Source organism: Cupressus sempervirens, chromosome 5 (genome assembly GCF_028749045.1).
Source record: "Cupressus sempervirens isolate cs-2001-9-10 chromosome 5, ASM2874904v1, whole genome shotgun sequence".
NCBI classification, from domain to species: domain Eukaryota; kingdom Viridiplantae; phylum Streptophyta; class Pinopsida; order Cupressales; family Cupressaceae; genus Cupressus; species Cupressus sempervirens.
The window spans coordinates 643,617,018-643,642,665 of NC_143122.1; the positions used below are offsets into that span (position 1 = coordinate 643,617,018).

A 25,648-nucleotide genomic window follows, 5' to 3' on the forward strand; every position below is an offset into this window, starting at 1 on the left:
TCTGAATACTTACCATGCTTACAGTTGCGTCTTCTCATCTGATGCGGAAAATCGCCTCTGAGGGTAGAAAACCCGCAATGGAGAAGTCGATTTCTATTTTTCCGCCACTGCCTTCTCTTTATTTAAGTCACTTCGTTTCAACCCTTTTCAGAAAATCTCCAAGCGGCTTCGCCAAAAGGTAGGGCCCACCGTCTTATATTATCTCTTCGGAAAGCTCCTTTTCGGAAAATCTCCAAGTAGCTTCGCCAGAAGGTGGGACCCATATGTCAACTTTCCCTTCTAATAGTGCTTTTGCGGAAATCTCACTTAGGATTTCGAAACCCGCCAAGGAGAAGCCCTTTCTTCATTTTCCGCACATCTACCTTTTGATCATTCCATTAAGTTATAATTGATTCCGGTGGTAGGATCGCGACAACATACGAAAGATTTCTTAGAAACATGAACTATTTCGCTCCAGTTGAATTCCTTTACTATATATACTGAGATCTGCGGAAAAAGGCCTTCGGGGTGCGAAATCCGCCGAGGAGAAGCTAGAACCCAATTTCCTGCCGACTTGATTTTCTTAACTCAAAGTGGGCTATATTGAAGGCAAGTCACATGATGCAGTACAATTCAAGAATCTTCATCGAGTAAGGATCTAAACTACCCCTCCGACTTATAATAGTCAAGGAAAAACCCACCCAGCTCATATGTGATACGGAGGAAGGCTACAGGTGAAAACCCGATGAAGAAGCTCCTCACCTAAGAGGGAAAAGACCTATTGACTTGACCAGACCACACAAGACTATGATCTACTCCACTTTGTAAAATTGGGACAAGGTGTAAAAGTGGGGCAACAGCTGGCTCTGACTGGGGACTTGGGTAGAGTATATCCAAGCAAGGGACCTAGGATCTCTGGTTTCGCACAAGGATGGAATAAAAGGTGGCAAAACAACAAAAATGAAACAAGACAAACAACAAGGAAAGGAAAAACAGCAAAGGAAAAGCTAACTAAGCAAAACTGGGAAATACTAACCTACTATAGTACAGCACAGGGATTACTTGTTTTCAATTAATAACTTGATAGAGCTTGAGGTCCTGACCATTATAGGTCAGGGGTAGTACTTCGCCATCTTCATATGCCAGTTTGAAAGAATTATTCTCAAACGCCTGTTGGATCTTGAAGGGGCCTTTCCACAGTGTGTCAAACTTTTTATGCATTCCTTTTGGAGCTCTTCTTTTGTCCCAAAGCAATACCATGTCTCCTATCATAAATTTTCGAGGCCTTGCCCTTTTATCAAAAATTTCTTTTACTCGCATCTGATGCTGTGTGATGTGATCAACAATCTCTGTTCTTTCTTCCTCCAATTTGCTCAAATACAAGATTCTCTTTTCCAGGCCATCTCTATAGATATCATCTTCGATTACTGTTCTGATTTTACTTGTAGCCAATTCCAGGGGTAAAGGCAGATTAGCTTCAGTTCCATAAACTAGCTCGAATGGGGATATGCCAATCGCCCTTTTAGGTGTTACCCTATCTGCCCAGAGTGCTTCATGAATCTTCTTGTGCCAATTTTTCTGATTATCTGAGACTAGCTTCTTAACAATGCTAATTAAGTTCTTATTGCTAGATTCAGCTTGACCATTTCCTTGAGGGAAATAGTCAGAGGAATGGCTGACTGTGATTCCATACTCAAAACAAAAACTAGTGATATCTAATGATGAAAAATAGGATGCATTATCCATCACCAGTTTGATAGGAACGCCAAACCTGACTAGAATGTTTTCTTTTATGAATTCACAGACCACCTCCGTAGTAGTTTTCTTCATGGCTTTAGCTTCTACCCATTTGGTGAAGTAGTCCGTAGCGGTGATTATGTATTGGTGGCCAGCGCTAGATATAGGGGCAATTGGACCAATGAAATCAAGACCCCACTGTTGAAATGGACCTTCAATTATAACTGGTCTCAGTGGTAATGCAGCTAATTGAGGACGCCCAGTAAACAACTTACATTTTTTGCATCTCGCCACCCATGGGTATGCATCCTTAAACATCCCGGGCCAGTAATAACATTGCCTCAGTATTTTAAAAGCCGTAACTGAAGAAGAGAAATGTCCTCCACAGGCCTCGTCATGGAAAGTCTTTAATAGCTTCTCTTGCTGTGGTTTATCTACGCATCTCAAAAATGTACCATCAATGGCCTTTTTGAACAGTTTGTCATCCCACAATACATATTTAGCAACTTTCAACCTAAGGTCTCTCCTTTGCCTTGAGTTTAGTCCTTCTGGACATTCTCCGTATGTTAGGAGATACGAGATGTTTTCAAACCACGAATCATACAGACCTACAGCGAGCACTAAATTTTTCTCGCTTAGTTCCTTGCTTTCTTCAGCGATCTTATTTTCTGCAATTGCTCTGCATAAAGCATTCCCTCTTATTAACTTGGTGGGTTTAATCTCTATATCATATTCTTGTATTTTCGCTACCCAGGCTCCTCTAGTATTACAATCTATATCTTGCTGCGTCAACATGCTCTTCACAGCTGCATCTGGTACATGAACTACAGAATGCGAGTGCAATATATAAAAACGAAAATTCTTAAGAGCTCTTACCACTGCAAAGGCGTGTTTTTCAATCTGTGAATACTTCAATTCATGATTCTTCAAAGGTACGCTCATGAAAGCGATGGGGCTTGTATTCCTTCATCATTTTCCTACACAAGGATGGCTGACAAGGTATGTTCTGATGCGTAGCAATAAATAATAAAGTCCCTTTTATAATTGGGATGGCACAGCACGGGAGCATTAGCAATTGCAGTCTTTATATCCTGAAAGGCTCGCTTGCCTGCTTCATTCCATTTGAAGCTCGGACTTCCCTTCATCATATCTACTATGTGTTTGGTGGTTTCTGCGAAGTCCGAGACAAACCTTCTGAGGAAATTCACCTGACCGAAGAAAGACTTGACCCCTGTTTTGTTCGCTGGCAGACTCAATCTCTGGATGGCTTCTACTCTGTCAGGATCAATTTTTATGCCTTCCTGGGACACTATATGTCCAAGCAGCTTTCCTTCAGTCACACAGAAAATTGACTTTTTTGGATTTAAGGAGATACCATGTTCTCTACATCTTTGCAGCACCTTTTTCAAATCTTCCATATGATCCTTTCTTTTCTTTGAGAATACAGTAAGATCGTCTAGGTATATGATTATAATCCTGTCCTTCATATCTGCAAAAGTTTTGCTCATACATCTTTGGAAAGTAGCTCTGGCATTGATCAACCCAAAAGGCATCCTGTGATAGGCGAAAGTACCCCAAGGAGTGGTGAAAGCCGTTTTATGTTGATCTTTCTTCTCTACTTCAACCTGGTTATACCCTGAAAAGCCATCGAGCATAGACATCATCTCTGATCCAGCAACTATTTGTAACAAATGATCCATGTTCGGGAGAGCGAAGTTATCCTTGAGAGATGCCTAATTTAAGTTCCGAAAATCCACACAAATCCTTATCTCTCCATTCTTCTTTCTGACGGGCACTATATTAGCAATCCAGGTGGAGTGATGAATAGGGTAAATGATTCTTGCCTTTAACATTTTATCCACTTCCCTGAAAATGGCGTCCGCTACCTTTGGATTATAATTTCTTTGTTTTTGCCGGAAAGGCACTGCATCTGGTTTGAGAGGAATATGGTGTTTCACTTCTCCTCCTCTATAAATTTTTAGGTCTTCATAGCTCCAAGCAAAAACGGCTCTATATTCTTCAAACAAACTCTTCGCGGCTTCCTTTTCTTCCGGGGTACAACATTTGCCAATATTCACCATCTTTGGATTATGAGCACTTCCGATGTTTATCCCTTCGAACTCGCCCGTCGTAGGTTCCTTCTCCATCCTTTTTTGTTTAACGTAAGCATCATGTCTGTTGAACAACTTTTCCAGAGCTATAAAGTATGGAGGAATGATGTTATCTTTCAATTGAACTTCGCCTTGTTCACTGTTTCCATCGGATTCAGATTCGAAACTGGATTCGTCATTTTCAAGAAATAACTGCAAGCTTTTATCATCATTAAACACTTGCTAGGATTCTGTGTTATCTGGAACAGCAGACCGGTATACAATTTCGATCTGGTATTTTTTATCTTTAAAATCTGGATGAGGTAACAGTAAGGATGCATAAACAGCAAGTGAATCAGCTTTAGTATTCATTTCCCTTGGTACAGCTATGATAGAGAAAGCTTTCAAACCTTCTATTTCATCCCACACCTTATTTCTATAATTTTTTAGTTTATGGTTTTTCACTGAATATTGCCCTTTAACTTGCTTTACTATCAACTCTGCATCACCTTGAGCTCTTAGGATTTCTATTCCCCTCTCTTTCGTCGCGACTATCCCTAATATCAAGGCCTCATATTCTGCTGTATTATTTGTATTGCCAAACTCTAGTTTGAAAGCTAAGGGTTCGGCCACTCCCTCTGGAGATATCAATACTACGCCGGCTCCAGAACCAGAGGAAGCGCAACTTCCGTCGAATTCAAGGGTCCAGATGCCAGAAACCTCTTGGTGTTCTTCGGGAACCTCTTTGTCCAAATTCTCATCTGTTTGTTTACCTACATCCTCTTCTGTAAACAACATATAATTCCCAAATTCCAATTCCTGATATAAGATTTGGGCTTTGGGATCGTCTGACTTTAAGACCGTGAACTTGGCCTTTTCTTCTGGCTCCAATTTGACTTTCTTACTACCGATGGGTATTATAGCTTGAGACCAGTCCAGCTTAATTTCCCCTCCCAAGTCACGACAGAAACTTCTGCTCAAAAGGAGTCCATAACTCGCAGGGATATCAGCTACCAGAATCATTAACAGGAGTTTCTTTTCTGGGTATGAGGCTAGAGCCACTTGTGCATCCTTAATTTGCCCAAGCAAAGGGACCTGTTTGGAGTCCATTGAATAGCATTTCCCGTATACCTTAGTAAGGTTGAGGCCTAAGGCTTTAGCCACAGAATAAGGCATGACATTATCTGAGGCACCTGAGTCTATAATGCAGTTACTAAGCTTACACTCGTTAATGTACAATGAAATATAAAAAGGCTCAGGTTTTTGTCCCGGGGAGGTTGCTAGGACTATTGAATCTCTCCGATCAGGAATGTCAGGTGTCAAGGTTTCTTTCTCTTCTTCCACTACTATGTTACAATTAGCACCAGTCGCATTATCTTTACACCGATCTACCAGCTTTCTCAGCTCAATAGGGTGTGTCTTTAAATAATCAATGGCAGAAATTTGAATTTTTGAATCTTCACAAAACTGAATAAAATCAAAGGATGATTTACCCTTACCCATATGCGAAGCAGAAACTTCAATATCCACCGGTGTATTACTTGTTGACGGGCCAGGATCATTTCTCTGAGCAGAGCTAGAGGAGGGAGCCTTTTGCTTTTGTCCTCGAGTAAGAACGGTGTAAGAAGTTCCGTCAATAGTCGCATAACATTCTCCTTTGGTCTCGGAATCCAGTTCATATTCTAAGAATAAATTTTCAGAGTCGCCATTTTGATAAGAATCGGTTTCCAAAACATTAGTTGCATTGTTCAACTCATTGGTAGACAACAATTGCATCATGCGAGCTGTTTCTGGACAATTTTCGCTGTCGTGATCTGTGGTTAGATGGAAGACACACATATTTCCCTTCCTTGGTGCCGCCTTGATTTGCAATTTAGGCGGTGGTCCCATGAGTTGTGGGACTTTACCTTCGTTGTTCCTCCCGGGCATGTTCTGGTAATTGCGCTGATAAGGATTGTTGAACGCTGGCAAGTGTTTCTTTAAAGATACTATCTCATTGGATAGTTTCTGAATCATCTCTTCGGATGATGAAGAACTGCTTGAACTACCCTTAGCATGAAGTTCTCGCTTCCATTTTCCGGCAGAGATTAAATCATCTTCGCACTCAATGGCCTTCTTTTGTGCATCAGCTAAGTCAGTGGGCTTTTCTCTTCTTAAATCATAGTTGATGTCAGGAGGCATCGCACTTATGAAGAAAGTTTTCAAATTACCTGCGGTAGGTCTGGCGGCAGCCGGGATCCTGCTGACAGTCTTGTTAAAGCTTGCAATGAAATCTCTCATGCTCGTAATTGGTTGCTTCTTTATAGACGTGAGTTGGGTCAACAGGGCATGTTCATCCTCTGTGGTCTTAAACCTATCTTCGAATGCAATCCTTAATGAGGCCCAATCTGTGATTGAATTGTCATCCAAATGATAAAACCAACCAGCTGCACTATTAGTAAGGGTTTCTATGAACAGTCTCACAGCTACATCCTCATGTCCAACTCCTAGGATATGGGTAGCCGCGAAAAAGGCTTTAATATGTTCGTCCGTAGTAACCTTCCCATCACCTGAGAATTTAGGGAAATTCTTCCTGGACCCAGACGGAAGTGGATGATAAGCATTTAGAGCTAAGGGTCCTGTCGCCGTGGCCCATGGAGCGGCCATGATTATCCTTGAATTGTAGGGAGGAAAGCCTACAGTTGATGGAGGTGTTACCCCGTGTAATGCTAACACCTGACAGGAAGAGTGCGAAGTGTTAGCGCCTTGATCTTTAACGAGTGAAGATGGTCTACTTCGACCCTGATTTTCACTTCTTCACTTTGGAACTTCTAAGATAGGAAATCCGAGTTCTTCAAGTTTGTCAAAAATAGGATCTTTCCCACCTCGTTCCTTGGTACTTCGGAGGAACTTAAAACTTTCCAGGGTGCTGGGTCACAGCTTCTTACTGCGATTACCTTTCCACTCGTCTGATATTTCTTCTTTGGATGGCTCTTTCTAAGGCTTCAGCTCTTCTTTCTTCTTCCTCTAAAACCTGGTTTGCGTTCCTATAGTGCTCCGAGTTCCTTCTATTTCTCCAAACAAAGGTGTTGAGTGAAGAAATTATATCTTCTTGGTCGTCTTGAAAACCAAGATTTGGTTGGAGAACGGGTATAATGTTTTCATGAGGCAGTACCATCTTTCCTCATGACATATGCTTTCTTGATCAAGCGACTGTTCGTCTCCCCAGCAGAGTCGCCAAAAACCTGTTGGTAAACAGATTCATTCTTTTTAATTTCTTCTGTCAATATGACTCTTGATGCCCGAACAATAAACAAAATCTGTTTGCAACAGTTGAAAAGCCGTTTTCTTGTTAACTGGCTTATCTCTAAATTTGTAGGTACAGCTCCCTATTATGAATGATATTCGATGAATTATGTTTGATTCCTAAAACTAATGCGAGGTATGCTCTTAACCCGAGAGCAGGAGAGGAAACCAAGTCTCACCCAGACAAGTGAAACTCAGGCAGGAATCTAAATGTTAGGATGTTATGTATATGGCACCCACAATCTTATGGCTCCCGCAACACAACAGAATGAAATGCAAGATATGGACCGCGAATGCAATATGAGATGATTAGTTAGTGCTACTGCGTTCGGATCTTCACGATCTCATGATTTCCGACATGCAACAATGTAATATAAGATCTAATGCAGATGACTGAAATATAAGGGAATGCATATGGAGAAGAAAACACTAACCGAGATATTTCCCACTACTAGCTCCAATACTCTGATCGGTTCACTAGTTCAATTAAATAGAAACAACAAAATGAAACTCTGTTCACTAAACCATTTCCATCCAATATCGAAGAAGTATCTCATACACAAATGAAAAGAAAAGGACAGTAAAGAAATGGCACAAATTCAATTGTCTCTGCAACCGGATTCACACCAAAAATTTGCCGACCTTTTATTAATCATTCAAAATCTTACATATAGGGTGAGAGAGATGACCGTTACAATGGAATTTAAATTGGCTCATCTTCTCAAGATGACAAATGGCGAGATGCCAACTTATCATATCTACACATTTACAAAATCCTAAGATTAATGGAATAGAAAACAAAAGGGGGAATTTTGAATCATTTGGGCTTCTTCCCCTTTTCAGTTTTCGCCTTATATGCTTTAGCAGCCGCTATGATTGGGGTTAATTCATCATAGCTTGGTACATGTACATTTGTGAATCTCAATAGCCACCTTGCATGTTCTTGAGTAAATTCTTTGGCTTGATTCTGCTGATTCACTGCTTCCTCAGCTACCACGTGCACGCATCCGCTAAGTGTTTGTAGTTCTGACACTCTATTTTGGCTGCTTGAAGCTATCCCAGACAGATTGCTCAAATGCGTGGAGAAGTTGTTTTTCATCATATCAATGTCGATGAAGGACTTCCCTTGCCCACTGGTTTGTGATTCAGTGTGCAATCCTCGCATGAGCTCAAAAGCTTTCTCTTGGGCCTTCTTTACTTTATCCCCTGTTTCTCTAAGCCCTTTCTCGGCTTCCTGGATCATTTCCCGCTTGAATTGCATGCTTCTGATCCATTCATTCAATGGTTCATCTCCTTTCTTCAGAATCTTTGCTTCAATTGCATCCTTGGCTTTCATCTGGATGATCATATTCAGAAGAGAAATGGATTCTGTGCATTTCGCCTCTTCTCCCACCAGAATATTACTATTGGCAGTAATATTGCCCTTTTCTGCTTCTAATCGGATGAGCACATTGCCGATTTGACCAATGAGGGCGATTCCATCAGTATTAAGCTTTTCGATCCACTCTTTCCCGATTTGACCGAAGTGCCTATCTTTCTGCAGCTGTGATATGAAGGCCTGCACTTCTTCTGCCGAAGGATCCTCTGTAGCGGGTAAACCGGTAATAGTTGCCAATGGGACAACTAACTGTCAGATGAATTTTCTTAGTTCTTTGATCTCAGCTTTCATCTTAATCTTTGATACCTTGAGGTTCTCCAGTTGCTCCTCTATTACTTCGTTACTTGATTTCCATAGGCCCACTTTAGTGTCATGCCTGGCTTCTCCGAGATCGATGGAATGCAGAGTGAAGTCTGCTGGAGTCAAATCTTCAATTTTTCCCACTCTGTTTGGTTTCGCCACCTCCATGGTTAGGTGCCCTGTTTCTGTATCATGCCCTAGTATGGATAGGGTTCTTTGCTTCTTGGCCTTCACCATCATCGATCCCGAATGAACTGCTTGAGACACTATATCTTTCGCAGGAGTGCTGTCATCTTTCCTCTTCCTCTTCTTCTCCAGGGTGTCTTCAAGCCAAGACTCTGTGCTAATTATCTTAGAGGCCGTTCCCAGAGACTCAATGGTGAACATCTTCCTCTTTACTTGAGTCACTGCAGCAGTAGTCGCAGAGAATGGGTTCCTCTGGTCTCGAGAGAGAAGTCGAGAGGAACTAGGGATCTCCTTTTCTTCTTCAGGTTCAGTGCTACTACTTTGATCATCCTTGATCTTTACAATTTGAATAGAGGAGCCAGTAGGCTTCAAGGACGGGGCACTTATGGCTGGAGTAGGGCTATGATGAGATGGTGAACTTGGGGCGAGCTGAGGAGATGGGGGTGGAGTGGAAAGAGAAAAAGGGATTGGAGAAGTGAATCCATCCTTTGGCTCTTCGGCCTCCTTTTCCTTTGCTGCAGCCTGAGTTCCGATGACTGGCAACGATCCGCCTTGGCATGTTGGTACTATTGGAATGTTCTTCTCTGGGGGTTGATCTCCTCCTCCGGCGGACTGAGCTGGTCCTTGTGCAGCTGAAGTTGTGGTACTGGGAGTAGCGCTCTGTGATGAAGCAGGGATAGCTGTGGCTGGTGAAGCTTGAGTGGCTTTACTTCTGCTCCGACCTTTCTTAGCTGTCCATTCTACCCATTTTCCAGTCCGCTTGATGATTTTCGCCATCATAACATTGAAATCTTCCTCGACATTGAAGTATGGTTCGAAACTGACAGGCGTGTTCCGCAACTTGGTCAAATATGTATGACTATACATATTTTGGCCGTCATCTTTGATTCCTTCCACGTCTAGATTGACGCCATACATTTTTACCTGCTCCACAGTGAATCTTGCAAATGCCCGATCACGGCTCTCCAGCTCGTCTTTACAGTCCGCCCAGTAGTCTTCCATGGTAGTCACATGTTTGATCACGCTCCCAATTTGGAGCACATCTCGGGCATAACCATTGGGATCGAACATGGGCCTGACTACCTCATACTCTTCCAGCTTGTATTTGCTTTCAAACGCCTTGAGGATGTTCTTTGCATCCGGTCTGGCCTCGCAGCTATAAGCTCCGTCTCTTATGGGGAATTCATACCCTTTCTTCCGCATACTGGCGCTCAGCACATTCACCTGGACGGCTTGTCTCACGATCTCTACGAGCACGATCATGTCGTCTGGGTATCTGGGCAGCTTCATTGGGAAACCATCAAATGCTGCAAGACGCAAATAAGAAAAGGATGAGAACTGGATGAAATAACAGCCAAATTGACTGATTGCCGCCATCGCTTCAGGACTGAATCTCCGCTCCGGAAACCCTTGAAGTTCCCTGCAAATTCTCATAGTAAAGGCGTCATTCACTCTGACATAATCTGCATAACTGTTTTGCAACTGTAAGCATGGATAAAACTCATAACTTTTAACATCTTCAGGAAATTCCTCAATTCTGGGAAGTCCTGGCCATAACTGAAGAGAAGCCAACATGTATATAAAAAAGGATGACATATAGAAAGAATTATAAAACTTAGCTGCGGCGAGAGCTCTAGCAAGATGCTCACTCACCTCATGCGCCCAATCTATATACTGAGTATCTGAGCAGATAACTTGCACTAGAAAGAAACATTGCTCCATAAAATTAAAAGCTTCTACCTCACCTTTGAGCCGATGCAACAGGACCAGGATGTCCACAATCTCTGGTTTGAGGTCAGTACGGAAGAGGGTTTTAGGGACCTTACTCTTGGCTCCTCTTGGCTTCTGAAACCAAGAGCTCATTATTTCTTTCCTCCAGATCATCTTCTTCAAGGAGAACTCCGACATAGCTCCACCCATGGTTAGGTCAGAGAATTCTTCTCTCTCCGGAATTCTTAGACAGTTCACCACTGCTTGCCTGTCGATTGAAATCAAAACTGATTGATCAGGCAAGAGGATTTGCTTGGTGTCCGGGTTGTAGTTGTTGATGCATTCAAGAATCAACTCCGGGGCTTGAACTGCTACTGGGAAGCTAGCTGCTTCCACCAATCCGCTTCCTCTGAGTCTCTCCGTGATAGGGTGGATAGGTTCCGTTTTCAATCTCCTCTGAAAGTCCTGCATGTCGTAGAAACGGAGTGAAGTGTCTGTTATGGTCGACCATGCGGACTTGATGCCACCCATGCTATCGAAACCTGCAAATCTCGCTGCCATATTGCTTGAAGGATAATAATGGATATGCGGATGAATAATAGTGATGCAACAGAAAACAAACTCAGCAAACTTGGGAATTATTGCATATACTAAGCAATTTTAACAATTCGACAGTAAAGCGGGAGTTTGAAAATCTGTTACATTCCCCTTTATAGAAAACTTCAGATTTGCCCGTTTAATTTCATAAATCGCGCCACACGAGCGAATTTATGATTGAATCCGTTGGGTTAGTGAAGGTAAGAATTTCTAACGGATTTAACCTTGTCTTTTCACTATTCCCGTTGATTTCAACGATAACTTTCATTAATTACAGCCTTACCTCTCGTTTAGCAACCCGCGGAAAAATGAAAACGGAGTACTCCTTCGGGCAAAATCCGCATATGTCAATTCTCTCTGAAATAACTGGTGAATTTGGATGATCTGCTCTCAATTCCCCTCTGAAAACCATCTGCAATCAATCTGAATACTTACCATGCTTACAGTTGTGTCTTCTCATCTGATGCGGAAAATCGCCTCTGAGGGTAGAAAACCCGCAATGGAGAAGTCGATTTCTGTTTTTCCGCCACTGCCTTCTCTTTATTTAAGTCACTCCGTTTCAACCCTTTTCGGAAAATCTCCAAGCGGCTTCGCCAAAAGGTAGGGCCCACCATCTTATATTATCTCTTCGAAAAGCTCCTTTTTGGAAAATCTCCAAGTAGCTTCGCCAGAAGGTGGGACCCATATGTCAACTTTCCCTTCTAATAGTGCTTTTGCGGAAATCTCACTTAGGATTTCAAAACCCGCCGAGGAGAAGCCCTTTCTTCATTTTCCGCACATCTACCTTTTGATCATTCCATTAAGTTATAATTGATTCCAGTGGTAGGATCGCGACAACATACGAAAGATTTCTTAGAAACATGAACTATTTCGCTCCAGTTGAATTCCTTTACTGTATATACTGAGATCTGCGGAAAAAGGCCTTCGGGGTGCGAAATCCGCCGAGGAGAAGCTAGAACCCAATTTCCCGCCGACTTGATTTTCTTAACTCAAAGTGGGCTATATTGAAGGCAAGTCACATGATGCAGTACAATCCGAGAATCTTCATCGAGTAAGGATCTAAACTACCCCTCCGACTTATAATAGTCAAGGAAAAACCCACCCGGCTCATATGTGATACGGAGGAAGGCTACAGGTGAAAACCCGATGAAGAAGCTCCTCACCTAAGAGGGCAAAGACCTATTGACTTGACCAGACCACACAAGACTATGATCTACTCCACTTTGTAAAATTGGGACAAGGTGTAAAAGTGGGGCAACAATACACAAACTCAAACTTTTATTTATCATAAAAATTATTCCTTGTCTATTTTCCAATCACACACTCTTTGCATGTCATGTTAGTAGGCTTTATAGGGTATGTGTAGGATCATGGTGTGCCAAAAAGTGGTGATCTGAAAAATATATTGTTTTGAGATGCATCAAAACATTATAAAATCTATTCCAAATTTTTCCCCACCCATCTTGATACCAAACAAATTTTTTTTTATAAGTCCTACTATATCTTTCGATATTAACCCAACATGGTCAACTTTAAAAACATCCCCAAAATGTTTTTTACTCTTCAAACATGTAACTAATGATATTTTGTCACCAAAAATTGATGAAATGAAAATGATTTCTTAAGAATGTTCTTAGATTTCCATTAATGTAAGGTTTGTCCAATTATGAGTTTAGTAAGTAATTATTACTCATTTCCTAATAAAGTTATGTATAAAGTTTTGATTGACACACTGCTTGAAAAACAACTATAGCTTTCAAATGGTAAAAAAATTTGAAATCCAAAAAATACATCAAGTTCTATGCTTCTACTATAAGTAAAAAAGAAGAAAATTAAAATTTTGCAGAGTTTTGAATTAGTTAAGGGGGTCACACATGAGATTTTTTGTATTCCAAAAATACAATAGTAGAAGATTCATAACGAACTAATTATTTAAAATAAAATATCTAAAAATATGTGCCACATCCAAGCATGACTGTACTCATTATATCTATAATATTATTAAAAAATATTATCATTTTATTTTGATTAAGGTGGTTAGACATACTTCTTATTTTTTTCTTGAAAATTTTTGTACTATTGCATTAAATTTGAAATTTTTGACCAATCAATTTTTACTTTTTTTTAGATAAGGCCTAGTATTTTAGAAGCTAAATTAAATTTCCTAGGGATTATTTTCTCTCAAATTTTTGGAATAAAATTTATAAGTAGTAGAAAATTGCACATCAAGTTGATATAACCCTGATTTACTAATTATCTATTGCTAGTTAAGAGCATACTTTTGTTGACCATGATCATACACATACCCTATAATTCTAGACAAATCTCTTACTGCATATGATTCTTACCATGTTATCAAAATCTACATGACAAAAACTTCTTTGTTATAACCAATTTTCATCAATCTTAGTAATGAAATAACTCACATCAAAGTGATTTAATTTAAAAATATACCCTTGGCCTTTGTACCAATTCCACTCTAATTTCTTGATTGATCTTTGGTTAAACATCTTCCATCTATGAATTATAAGTGATAATCCATATCCATAAACTATCCAACACTTAGAAAGTTATGTTTCAAATTATTAACAAATAAAACAATGTTAGTATTATTTTTACCTTGAAGGGTTAGATAGAACTCTTTCCTTTAATCAAGAAAGAAGTATTGTCACCAAATATGACAACACAACCATAATAGCTTTTCAACTTGGAAATTTTATCTTAGTCATGTGGCAAGTGATGCAAACATCCAATATCTATAGCGCATTCTTATTTCTCCTCAACATGTAAAACAAAGTCTTTATCTTCTTTAACAAAACTTTCATCTTAACAAGAGAACTATAGAAAGAAAAAAAACTTTCACTCTTGCAATGAAAACTGTGATGAAATCTCCTACTCTAGATTTTGGCTTTGTGATGCTGGCTTCTGCATTGGCTCTAGCCTTGGCTAAGGCTTCCACTCAGGCCCAAATTTTTTTTTAGCTCATACTAATCAAGCTTCCCTTGATGCCCTTTTCCTTTTTGTTGCAGCTTGAGTTGTTCCTACACCTGATGCTCTAGGTGTTTGTGTTGTGGCTATTTCACCTAATCTATTTTCCCTCTCTTACGTGGATGCGTCCACTTATAAGGCATGTATTGCTCCTATATGGAAGGGGCTCCATTTGGTTGCATATTCTATTAGTTGTTTGGCTAAGCTATTTTAGTATGTAATCTACTTTTGATTCATCTTGACCAAGATATTGTTGATGAGATCAACTCATATGTGGTGGATTACTCCTCTACAACTACTATTTTTTGTTTTATTGGTTTTTGGTCCCCTCTTTTAGATCTACATGCTTGGATTTCCAAATATTGGGAACCGATCATTTTAGATGTAGTGCAGATTTATCCTATGGAAAGGGGTTTTTTTATTCTAAAATTTTCTAATGTTGATGACATAAATGCCATTTTTGTCATGGTTTCTCTTGGGAGGAAAGGTTCTCCCTGATAGCCAAACCTTGGTATCTAACATTGAATTTGACTACTCAAACCTTTAATAAGATTCCTATTTGGGTGCAGTTGTTGAATCTTCCCCTCCACCTTTGGTAAGATTATGTTCTGGAGGCTATTAGGGACACCCTTGGGGATTTCTTATTTGTAAATTTAGTTTCTTCCAATATCTATAGGAAAATGTTTTCTTGCATCCTGGGGGAGATGGATACGTCTAGGGGGCTCACTGCAATGTTGAAGTTGGCTTCTCCAAATGGTTCTTGGATTTAGCTTCTTGATTATGAGGGTATTCCTTTCAGATGTAGGAAATTCCATAAGACCAACCATCTTGCTACGTGATGCTCCTCTAACAAGGTTAGATTGAAGAAATCACCTTCTTGGTGGTTAGGGGTTTTAGATGATCACTATTTGATTCAAAAAGTATCCACGATGGTGGATGGTTCAGATAGCTCTTCTCATATTGATCACACTCTAGTTGAGGATTCTTTTTTTATTTTTGATGATTCAAATGATGTCCCTATGATGGATTTGAATTAGAATTTTGTTTATGACTCATCACCTACTGATGTCTCTGTTGATTTGACTATTGTCCCTTTGATAGCTTTGGGTCATAATATTGATGTTGTCCCTGTTTCTGCCACTAACTTTGTCCTGAACACTATTGTTGGTGCTCCTGCTATGGGGTTTTTGGGTGTTAGTAGGGATTGGAAGAAGGTTTTTACAAAGGTGGAAGATGGTTCGACATCAGTTAAAGGAATAAAAGGAAAATCCTCCAAACCTTCATTTGATATATCTTTACATTCTCAAAAGATTGGATCAAAATGTAAATCTTGATGGTTTGTGGTTTCTTGGGCTATTTTCCCTCTTGTTAGGAACTTAGTGTGTCCATCTTTTTTTTTGGGTGATTTTCCATAGTTGCTTTGAGATCCTCATTGACACATCTTCATTATCCTTTATTAAAGGGTTTGGGCCTTTTCAAAACCTATTTTTACTTAATTAAAAAAAAATATTCATCTTTAATGGAAAAAAAATCTCATTTCACCTTCATCGTTACTATATAGAAAATTATAATTAGGTCCATGTTAAGTACCATAATAATATTCCTTAGGAAATTTTGACTGGTAAGGCTTAGGCTTAGACTTAGCTACTCTAGTGGGACATATAGATGCAAAGTGACCACTATTCTAACATGAATAATAGATTATAAGTGATTTTCCCTAAAACTTACCCTTATCTCTATGGTCTCTCTTAGCTATTGAAGCTTCAAGATCATCCATCTTCCTTTCTTCTTCCTTTGTTCTTACCCAATCCTTAGCATTTTCTCCAAGGTTCCTATGAGATCTACTTGTACTTTTAATCTTTTTTAGAATTACTCTATATTTAAAAATAATATCCTTAAAAGAAGATTCAACCTTAGGTAAAGTATTTTTTATATAAAACTTTCAAAAAATTGTAACATACCAATCAATATCTTCTTGCTAAATCTTAGAATTAGATGAGTCACTTCCTTAATAGTATTGATCTTGCTCTCATTTTATGAAGTAAAGGATTCAAGAATATTTTGTACAATTTCATATTTTGTTGTGGTTCCACCAATATTTCTTATCCCTATAACAATATTTTTAACTCTCTAAACATAAGCTCTAATTGATTCATCTTCCTAGATTCTTGTATTTTCTATCTTTCCATTCTAATTTTGTAACTTTTCTTTCTTTATATACTAATATCTTTCATATAATCTCTCCAAAATTTCCCAAATATCATGTGTTGAATCCAATTATTTTATTTATGTAAATTCATCTTTTGATAATGCACTTATTATAACCTATTTTTCTATCATGATACACTACAATTACTTCTTCTCGTCATATGTACATGAAGAAAAAACAATCTTTTATTGTATAACATCTTTTTCTTTGAAGTCAACCATAAATCAAATCTCATATAGATCAAGTGAGTTCTCATATTGTTCTTCCAACTATCATAGTTGTCCCCATTGAACTCATGACTTCTTTTCCTTTAATATTTCCTAGATCTCCTCAAGTTTTTAAGGTTCTTTATCAAAAAGGATTTGATGCTTTAGTACAAATCGTTGATAAGACAAGTCCACGCCTCACAAGTCCATGGAGGGAGGGGGTGAATCAATTGTGAATAAATGTAATTAATTAAAAACTTATAAAATTGATCACCGAATATAAAGATAGACAACACCATAACAAAATAATTTTTTTTCTTGAGAAAAACCCTTGACCCAAAAGAAAAACCCATCTAGCCATGGTATCTAGTAGATATTATACTAAAATAAAAATTTTGTATTAAAGGATTTGACCTTATTAGCATTCAATTATAATACATTTAGTACAATTTTCCCTATTAAATGATAGATCCATGTTAAAGGACCTTGAACCCTTATTAGAAGGTCCACAACTATATTGCGAGTTGACGAGAACAAAAGGCTTACTATTTGAGCACATTCCTTAAAGAATAAAAAAGATTAAACCATCTTATTTTCTAGAACAAATTCAATATGCATGAACTAATTGAATAACAAAACACTTACCAAAATAGCTCCTTTTACTACTACTAGGATTGATAGATTCCACTCATACCCCTTCTCAAAGAATCTCATAATCTTTTAGCAGTTCTCTAATAAACCAACATCAATGATCGCATACATACTTTTCATACATTACAAATGAAGAAATTAACTTTTCTTTATACCAATAACAAACATGTAATGGGGTCAGCATGTTAGGACTTCCCCAATACAAAAATTAATTAATAGGACCACTCTAAGACATTCACACCTCCTTAGATAATTATACAACCATTACATTAAGTAATCCACATTTCAAGATCCATAATTAAGTCTTTCCAATAAAGATCAACACACTAAATCATTCAATCAACTTCTAATGAAATATATCACATGTTAGAGATTATTAACCATTCTAGTTTTATTCAAGTGATCCACAAATACAAGAGTATGTAAAAAACACAATCTTCTATTAACTTCAATATTTCTTGAAAATATTATTTCCAACTATCCATGAAGTTATAACCAAGATACTACAACTATCTTTGACATAATTTAGTGCTCATCAATTTTCTACTAGTCTTCACTAAATCAACTTTAAATCAAACAAAACATTGGACAAGGTACTACTTGCATAGACATAATAGATCTATATTTATAATGAAACACAAAATCATACTTGTATATATAGAACTGTCAATCAATATGTGTATTTTTCTTATCAATAAATTACAACATACATAATATGAGTCTATTTGCAAGCAAAAATATATGTTGACATCAATGACAAAACTTTTCATCAATATAAAATGTCTTCTAACTCAACAACCTCGACAATCTCTCACATTATCAACAATCTCAACATATTTGACCCTTATAGTTTCATGCGCAATGAGAATATTTAAGTAGTCTTAAGACAGTTTGAAATATGTTTTCAGACTTCCATTAGTGTGAGTACATGTGAGGGTGTTTTGAGCTGGTCAACTACATGTTTCTAATAGTTTGATCCCTCTTTCTCTTTGATTTTATCACATGATTGACCCTTAAGAGTTTGAAGCTATATATTGATTCCTTCACATTGTTTTAGAAATTATTTTTTCACATTATTTTAGAAGTTCTTTTCTTTTTTCTCTAGAATTTATTCCAACTCTTTGGAGCTATTTCATGCTCTAGAGTTGTACTGAGACCCTTTGATTTTAAGAAGTTGTCATAGCATTGTTCCTTTTGATTTAGAAAAGAGAGTAGAGTTTTTCTTCTCGAAAATTGTGTTTTAAAGCTTATGAGTATTTATATCTTAAACTGCCAAATCTATCAATGACATGTTTCAAAGGGGTGTAGCCAAATCTATTGATGTATGAAGAGTTGTATAGATTATGGGTAAAATGATAGTGGCCAAAGTACTAAAATTGTGTTATAAATGCACTACCATAAAGTGTCACGACTCTTTGTAGTTTTCATTAATAACACATTTTATATATTCATCTTCTACTTAAATCATACATTATTTTGTGAGAGTTGATGCGTGACTCTAGAGGAGACTTGAAATGCTTATATTTTTCATTAGAAATAAATGTTTTCATTATTTTGTGAGAGTTGGTGCATGACTCTAGAGGAGCCTTGAAATGCATACATTTGTCATTATAAATAAATGCTTCTAGTTGAGACTTCAATTATGTCTATCTATCATATTCGAGTATCTAATCAATGCTCAAGTAGGAGTCTCCATGCATGATCTTTATCATATTATAGTGGGTGATTTATTAGTCATTCTTAATCAATATTGGTACCTATTTTTATCACATGTTGAAATTCTTCGTGTAATACTGGATCTATTTTTTTCCTATAGAGGAGCATTGGTCTTCATCTTGGACTATATTTGTAGGAGATTCAACATCGATGGGAGATTAATGGTATCTCTTGTTCTCTCCAATTCATCATTGAAAGAATTGTATTTTTTAATCTCTCTATTGGAGGGGAGTTTTCTCTTGCATGGTTTCCCCACCTTCTCCACTTTATGGGAGATTATTTTTGCATTTGTAGATGGGTTTCTAGAATAGCTTAGTAGTCAAGACCCATTTTGTATTGGGAGCTTAAATTTGCATTTTCCTAAATTTCACCTATGGGGTGTGATATTCTAAATAATTATTTACTAATTGGCCTTAAGCTTATTTAGGATAATACTTACATAATAGTTTTTTTTTTCCAGATGCTAGGAGTTGTCACATTTACTTGTACACAGTGTAGAATAAATTTCACTTTAGGTGGTCATACTTGTTATTTCATTCTAATTTATATGTGTTGTCTCCACCTTTAGTGTACTTGTCACTTTATGATCTTTTACATGTTGCGCAGACTTCATTGCATAATGGAGGATGATCCATCTTTCTTAGACACGTGAGTCCACCTTGTGTGCACAATAAGTTATGTCTTATGTATCATGGTATCTTATTGTCTTTCCTACTCAAGTGGGCATATATATATATTCGTTGTATTTATCAAGAATTTAATACTCATATTCAGTAGAATCAACTAAATATATGGTTTAAGATGGTTTGAATGAATGCAACATATTCACTATTAGACATAAATATAACACCAAGCGTGAAGATTTAGCACCAAGTCGGAAGATTTGTGCAAAAGTGAAAATATGAAAAATCAACTAAATGATTTGTTTTTATGTTTATATGTGATCAAGATTATGGATGTGAAAATGACCTAACATCCATGGTCACGAATAGGGTCAAGCAACCAAGTTGGATCTATGTTGCATAAGATTGTATTATGGATATTGATTGTGTTGATGACTAGAAACATTAATTAAAAACTATTTAGTGTAAGATTGTGCATACATAAGCACATAGATAGGAAACAATTGAGTCAAATAAAAGGAAGGATAGATATGTTGTCTTAACTATAAACACAAATTTCACAAATAGCTGCTATATAGATACATTTAGAGGCTTTCTTGTACAAGGAAAACCTAAACTAAGAAACCCTTCAAGGATCCATTTTTCCACCATTACAAAGAATACTAAACATTGACACATTTCAACTTAATATCCAACATAAATAAATAATCTATATTCCAAGGCTTATTAGTTGCCTTCAATATTGTCTATTGAAGAGTTTCTTAAGAGGATTTAATCTCATAGGAATCAAGTGCAAGGCAACCTAAATTAAAGGTAACTGTCAAAACTAGAACTTCTTTTATATGACTATATAAAAGGTAGCAAAATGGGTAGAAGTGAGCTACACTAGATTGGTAAACTTCACTCATAACGAAATTGAAAAGAATAATTTACATTTTGTTCATACTTTTAACTATTATGACTATTTTATGATCCCAACCTATACATATATCATTATGATTACTAATAAATAATCATTTTCCAACCCTAAACATTAGCATTTTCTAAATTACTTGTACAACTAGTCAATAATCTACATATCCAAAACTTATTTTTTCAAGCTCGTTTATATAAGTCTAATCATATTAGCCTACAAAAATGAATTGTGTTTTTTAAGATCATAGATAGATTGATAGATTTCGTGAAATGTCAATGTTCATTGAACGTAGACTGAACTTAAAAATTATATCAATGCATGGACAAGTCACTTCCACGGAAGCCAAAATGAAGAGACTTGAATGATGGCTAAAGTTGAAACGTTAAACTTGAAGAGCATTGAAGACAGAACATGGGCATGGTGGGATTTCTCTTCTTATTCACTTGGAAAATGTGCTCCACCTCTAGGAAATATTCTTTGGATACCATGCTATCCTTAATTCTCTCTTCCTCTGAATTGTAATTATGCCTAAGTTAATAAAAAACTATCATAAAATCAGGCAAAGGTGACAGAATCAATGAGCCGAGCTTAATTTTCTAACCATTTAGAAGTATTTTAAGATACCCACTTGTTCCAATGTCTAACTTAATGGTTAAAATTATTGCTTTCGAGATTGCATCATTGAGTATATCCCTACATTTGAGGAGATCTGAAGATGCATTTATTGCTAGCTGCCTGGAACGGTTAATTTCTCCCCTATATAAGCATTTTCTTCTTGCTACGCACATGGAAGAATTCTATACATATACCAATGCATAAGTGTCCTTGAAATCACCAACAAGCAATCAGACTACTAGTTCTCCTTTGTTTACTCTCTCATAATTTGCTCTCTTCTTTGGATTCAACAACATATAATCTTTGAGAAGTTCCATGCATAGTTTGACCCTCTAGACTTATAGGTAATCTGTACATATTCGTTGGAACATCCTTCTTCTCTCATTAGGGTTTTCTGTTGAGAAAGGCCTTAATACATTTTCAGTCATGGTAGGGAGTAGATTAAGCCTTTTGAAGGCTGTGATGTTGGTGTGGGTTTTAATGGCAGCAGCGAGTGTCACTTCTGCTACTGAACATAAGGTGGGAGATGCAGTTGGATGGAGAATAGGATCAGTGAATTACACAACCTGGGCAGAATCAAATGAATTTTATGTGGGGGACACTTTGTGTACGTTTATTCAGACCTTCAAATACTATGTATTTTGTCTTATCATAAACTTTTTTTTGTTTAGTTTTAGGCTATCATAGATGCTTGTTGTAGTACAAACTGTTTCTTAAATAAGTCTGAGAAAGTCGCTTTCATGTATGGTTTAAGCTAGAAACGTCTATGGTATCAGGCTATCAATTTGGGCAGCGGCTATGTAACCATGAAAATTGTTTCTCATATTAAGGGGAAGAATTTACTTTATTTTTAAAAAGTTCTAAAATCTTATATAGAAAAACATTTTTTCGTGGCTGGGTAGTCACTGCCATCAACTTGCTTATTTGATTTATGTCAGATCACGCTTACTTGACTGGACTTAGTCTTTCCATTAGATGCTCCTCAATGAGTCAAGCTAGACTATTAGGATTTGAATACATAGATCTATCAGACAAGGTGTGCAATGATTCTTTTCTTTAGAGGAGAGGATCTAATAGTTGACTATTTTTTATGATGAGCTTTTTAGAATCATATATGCTAATTTTGAATCACTCTTCATATTTTTCTATTGTTTATCTAATCAAACTCTTCCTACTGTATGTTCTTGATTGGGTTTCACATTATTTGAGATGGTTTGCATTGTCAATGTCTAAGTTGGTGTGTTCGAGATATTTTCCACAGGGTATTGCTACCAATGTAGTTTTCAAATCAAATTCATTGATCTGTGTTTTATATGCCGTGGCTCACAAGAACCTATCTTTCACAAGTATGAATAGCACAGATATCATTTTATAAAGGCTCAATGCTTTATCTCTGTGAATATCACCTAAATGCAATAAGTGCCATTCATATTCACAAGAGGTGAATTCATTTGAACTATTATTCATGAAACATAGATCAATGATTTTGATTCAAAATCTACCATTACCCAGATCTGATAACTGATTTACCCACAATAGAATAATCTTGATTTTATGATCTAGGCTACTTGGTTCATCTTTACAAAGAAATCTGACTCAAAACTAAATCTTTTCATCTTCTCTTTTATTTTCATATGCATATTAGACTCTTTTTGACTGCTTCTGGTTGATGTGCAGTGTTCCTATACAACAAGACCTGGCACAATGTAATTGAAGTGAGCAAAACTGATTATGATTCTTGCAAGAACAGTTCACCCATTGCTACTTATGAAGGTGGCAACAACACTTTGCCATTAACCAAAAAAGGGCTCTTTTACTATCTATGTGGAATCACAGGCCATTGCGAGGCAGGGCAGAAGGTAGCAATAAATGTTTTGGCAGCAGAGGACTCTTCTCCTTCTTCTTCTCCTGAAAGTGCACCATCACCATCACCTTCAGCGATCCCAACATCTGCTGCATCATCTCCTTCACCTTCAGTGGCTTCAAGTAATAATAAGACAATCAGTCATACTCCTGCCAATGCACCTGCCTCTAAAAGCAGTGCCCATGTTAAATCTGCAGCCTCTGCCCTAATGGCATTCATCTGGGTACTGGGTGCCCTCTTGTTTTCTCTTTAGTTTTTAGCTCCATTATCTTGTGTCAAAAAACTAGTTTTTTCATGGCATTTTTGTATGAGGTGGGCAGGAATTCAGTGACAATCTTATTGTGATGTGAACAATTATGATCTTATTCATTAAAGATTTACATTTTGATCGATGAAATTTTTTTCATCCTATTGTGATACGAATAATCATGATCTTCATTCATCAAAAAATTATGTTTTGGTCTATGAAAGTCTGTTTTTTCTAAAGATGAAATGTTTCAGCGTGTATATTTTTGAGAGATCAACACGTAATTTAGCTATTGTTTTGCATCTTGACATCTTCGGGAGTTTTCATGGCTGAATTTTATACCGAGTTTTAACTGGTTCAGAATGTCTTTGATTGCCAAATACGTGGTGGCCTTTTTATTTTGTGCTTTACATTTTTTCTGTCATCAATACAGGGTAGTCAAAGTAGCATTTCTAATATTATAATGATTATAATCATAATTAGATAACTTTTAATAGTTATATTTCCACAATCTATCAGATGATCACATGATGGGAATTTTATTATTTTAACTCTATTGTGTGAGCATTGTACTTGGAGATATTAAAAAGAAAAGATATCTATATATACTTAGTTTATTTTGGTAAGGTTATTTCTTATGTGATCAATTGTAGGTAAATAATGTATTTTTGTTTAGAAGTTCATAATTGTGTGTTGGTGAATAACTCAAATTTAACTTTATTTAGCATTAATTTTCTATAATTAATTAGATTAAATATATGAATTTCTACGTTAAATTTGTTGGGATTAAAGATAGAGTAACTGGGAGGGTGGGAGGGTGGGAGGGTGGGAGGGAGGGGGGCGAGTGAATCAGTTACTCACAAAAATTAATCCATAGATCTCTTAGATGTCTTAAAGATCTAGTTACTGCTAATACTCGGTAAACAAATGCTGTAACTCGGTAAATTAAACTATTACTTATCTTCAAGCAGTCATGCATGTAACTAAAAACAAAATGAACACAAGAGACACCAGATTTAACGTGGAAACCCAATATGGGAAAAACCACCAAGTAACTAGTCACCAATTTTTCACTCTTCTGAAGTGAGCCCTGTTAGAAGCCAACCCTGTTAAAGGTTACAATACACACTGTTAGGTGTGACTCTGTTAGAGGACTTAATCACCCTGTTAGGAGTGGCCTTGCTAGAGGTCTTTAGAAAAATTCAACTGAACTGTCACCTTGTTAGAGGATTTACAAAATGGTTGTTAAATCAACTCTGTTAAGAGATTTGAAATCACTGCTACAATGGTTAGAAAACAACAATGAATTGACCTGAACAAGATGCAATTGAATTTGCTGACTACAGGTCTCTGTTCAACATTATTAGATCCTCTTTGATCAAATATAGCTTTGTTTCTCCTCAATGATCTCTGATTATCCTTCAAATTTGCTTCCACAATAAGCAGTCTTCATATCACATTAATTCCACTTCCACACACACACACACTTAGAATTCGTAACTTGACCTCTTAATTATACCATTCAAATTTTCAAGTCGGCCCATTTACATGTTATATTTACCAAAAAACCATACATCAGTTGGCTACAAATATTACTCTAAATAAATAAATGTTATTTCATAAAACAATGAAATCCTTTACTGGCCGACCTTGCTCAGTAAATACTGCTTCCAAAAATTTCCTAAGTTAATCTTCTTGACTCGGTTAACATTGCAATATCTGTAAAATCCTTTGGTTGTTGAGTTTACTTGGTAAGAATTGAATTCCTTCATGAGAGCTCAGTAAGAACTGCTTCTACCACATTTCCTTTGATGACTGAGTGAGCTCGGTAAGAACTATTTCTGCTACATTTTCTTTGATGATCGAGTGAGCTCGGTAAGAACTATTTCTACCACATTTCCTTTGATGACTGAGTGAGCTCGGTAAGAACTGTTTACTTGGTAGATACTACAAGTTTTCTTTACTAACCTTCTGGGCTCGATAGATTATGTACTTTTACCTTGCTGACCATCTAAGCTTGGTAGACACTATCCTTTGCCTTGCTGACCTTCTAAGCTCGGTAGACTCTATCTAATGATTGATATGACATTTGTGTGACATCAAAGACAAAACACAATTGAACAATTGTATCCAATAATCTCCCTCTTTGGCATTAATGGAAACACATGTCATAGCAGAATGAAATTTGAAAACAAGTCTTTTACTGACAGAATACTTCACTTTCTTCTTCAAATACAACAAACTCCCTCTTTCATAACAAACTCTTATTATTTTACAAATTTCAAAAAGATATTATAGTATACTCTCCCTCTTTGACAACACAGGCCAAAGACAACTCAAAATAACTGAAT

General features: G+C 37.1%; 1 protein-coding gene across 1 annotated transcript; it reads left to right on the forward strand.

Moving 5' to 3' along the window:
- The first annotated feature begins 21,424 nt into the window (after nt 1-21,424).
- On the forward strand, nt 21,425-23,456 carry LOC149557551 (early nodulin-like protein 19). Its single transcript, XM_089786002.1, has 2 exons — nt 21,425-21,793; nt 22,864-23,456. The coding sequence occupies exons 1-2, from the start codon at nt 21,613-21,615 to the stop codon at nt 23,301-23,303; spliced, it is 621 nt and encodes a 206-aa protein (XP_089642128.1). The 5' UTR covers nt 21,425-21,612; the 3' UTR covers nt 23,304-23,456.
- Nucleotides 23,457-25,648: the final 2,192 nt, after the last annotated feature.

Excerpts from the sequence above, each read along its gene's own strand:
- LOC149557551 (XM_089786002.1), top strand. The coding sequence starts at position 21,613 with ATGGTAGGGAGTAGATTAAGCCTTTTGAAGGCTGTGATGTTGGTGTGG. Across the intron at positions 21,794-22,863 it reads TTATGTGGGGGACACTTTGT|TGTTCCTATACAACAAGACC; the intron begins GTACGTTTATTC and ends GTTGATGTGCAG.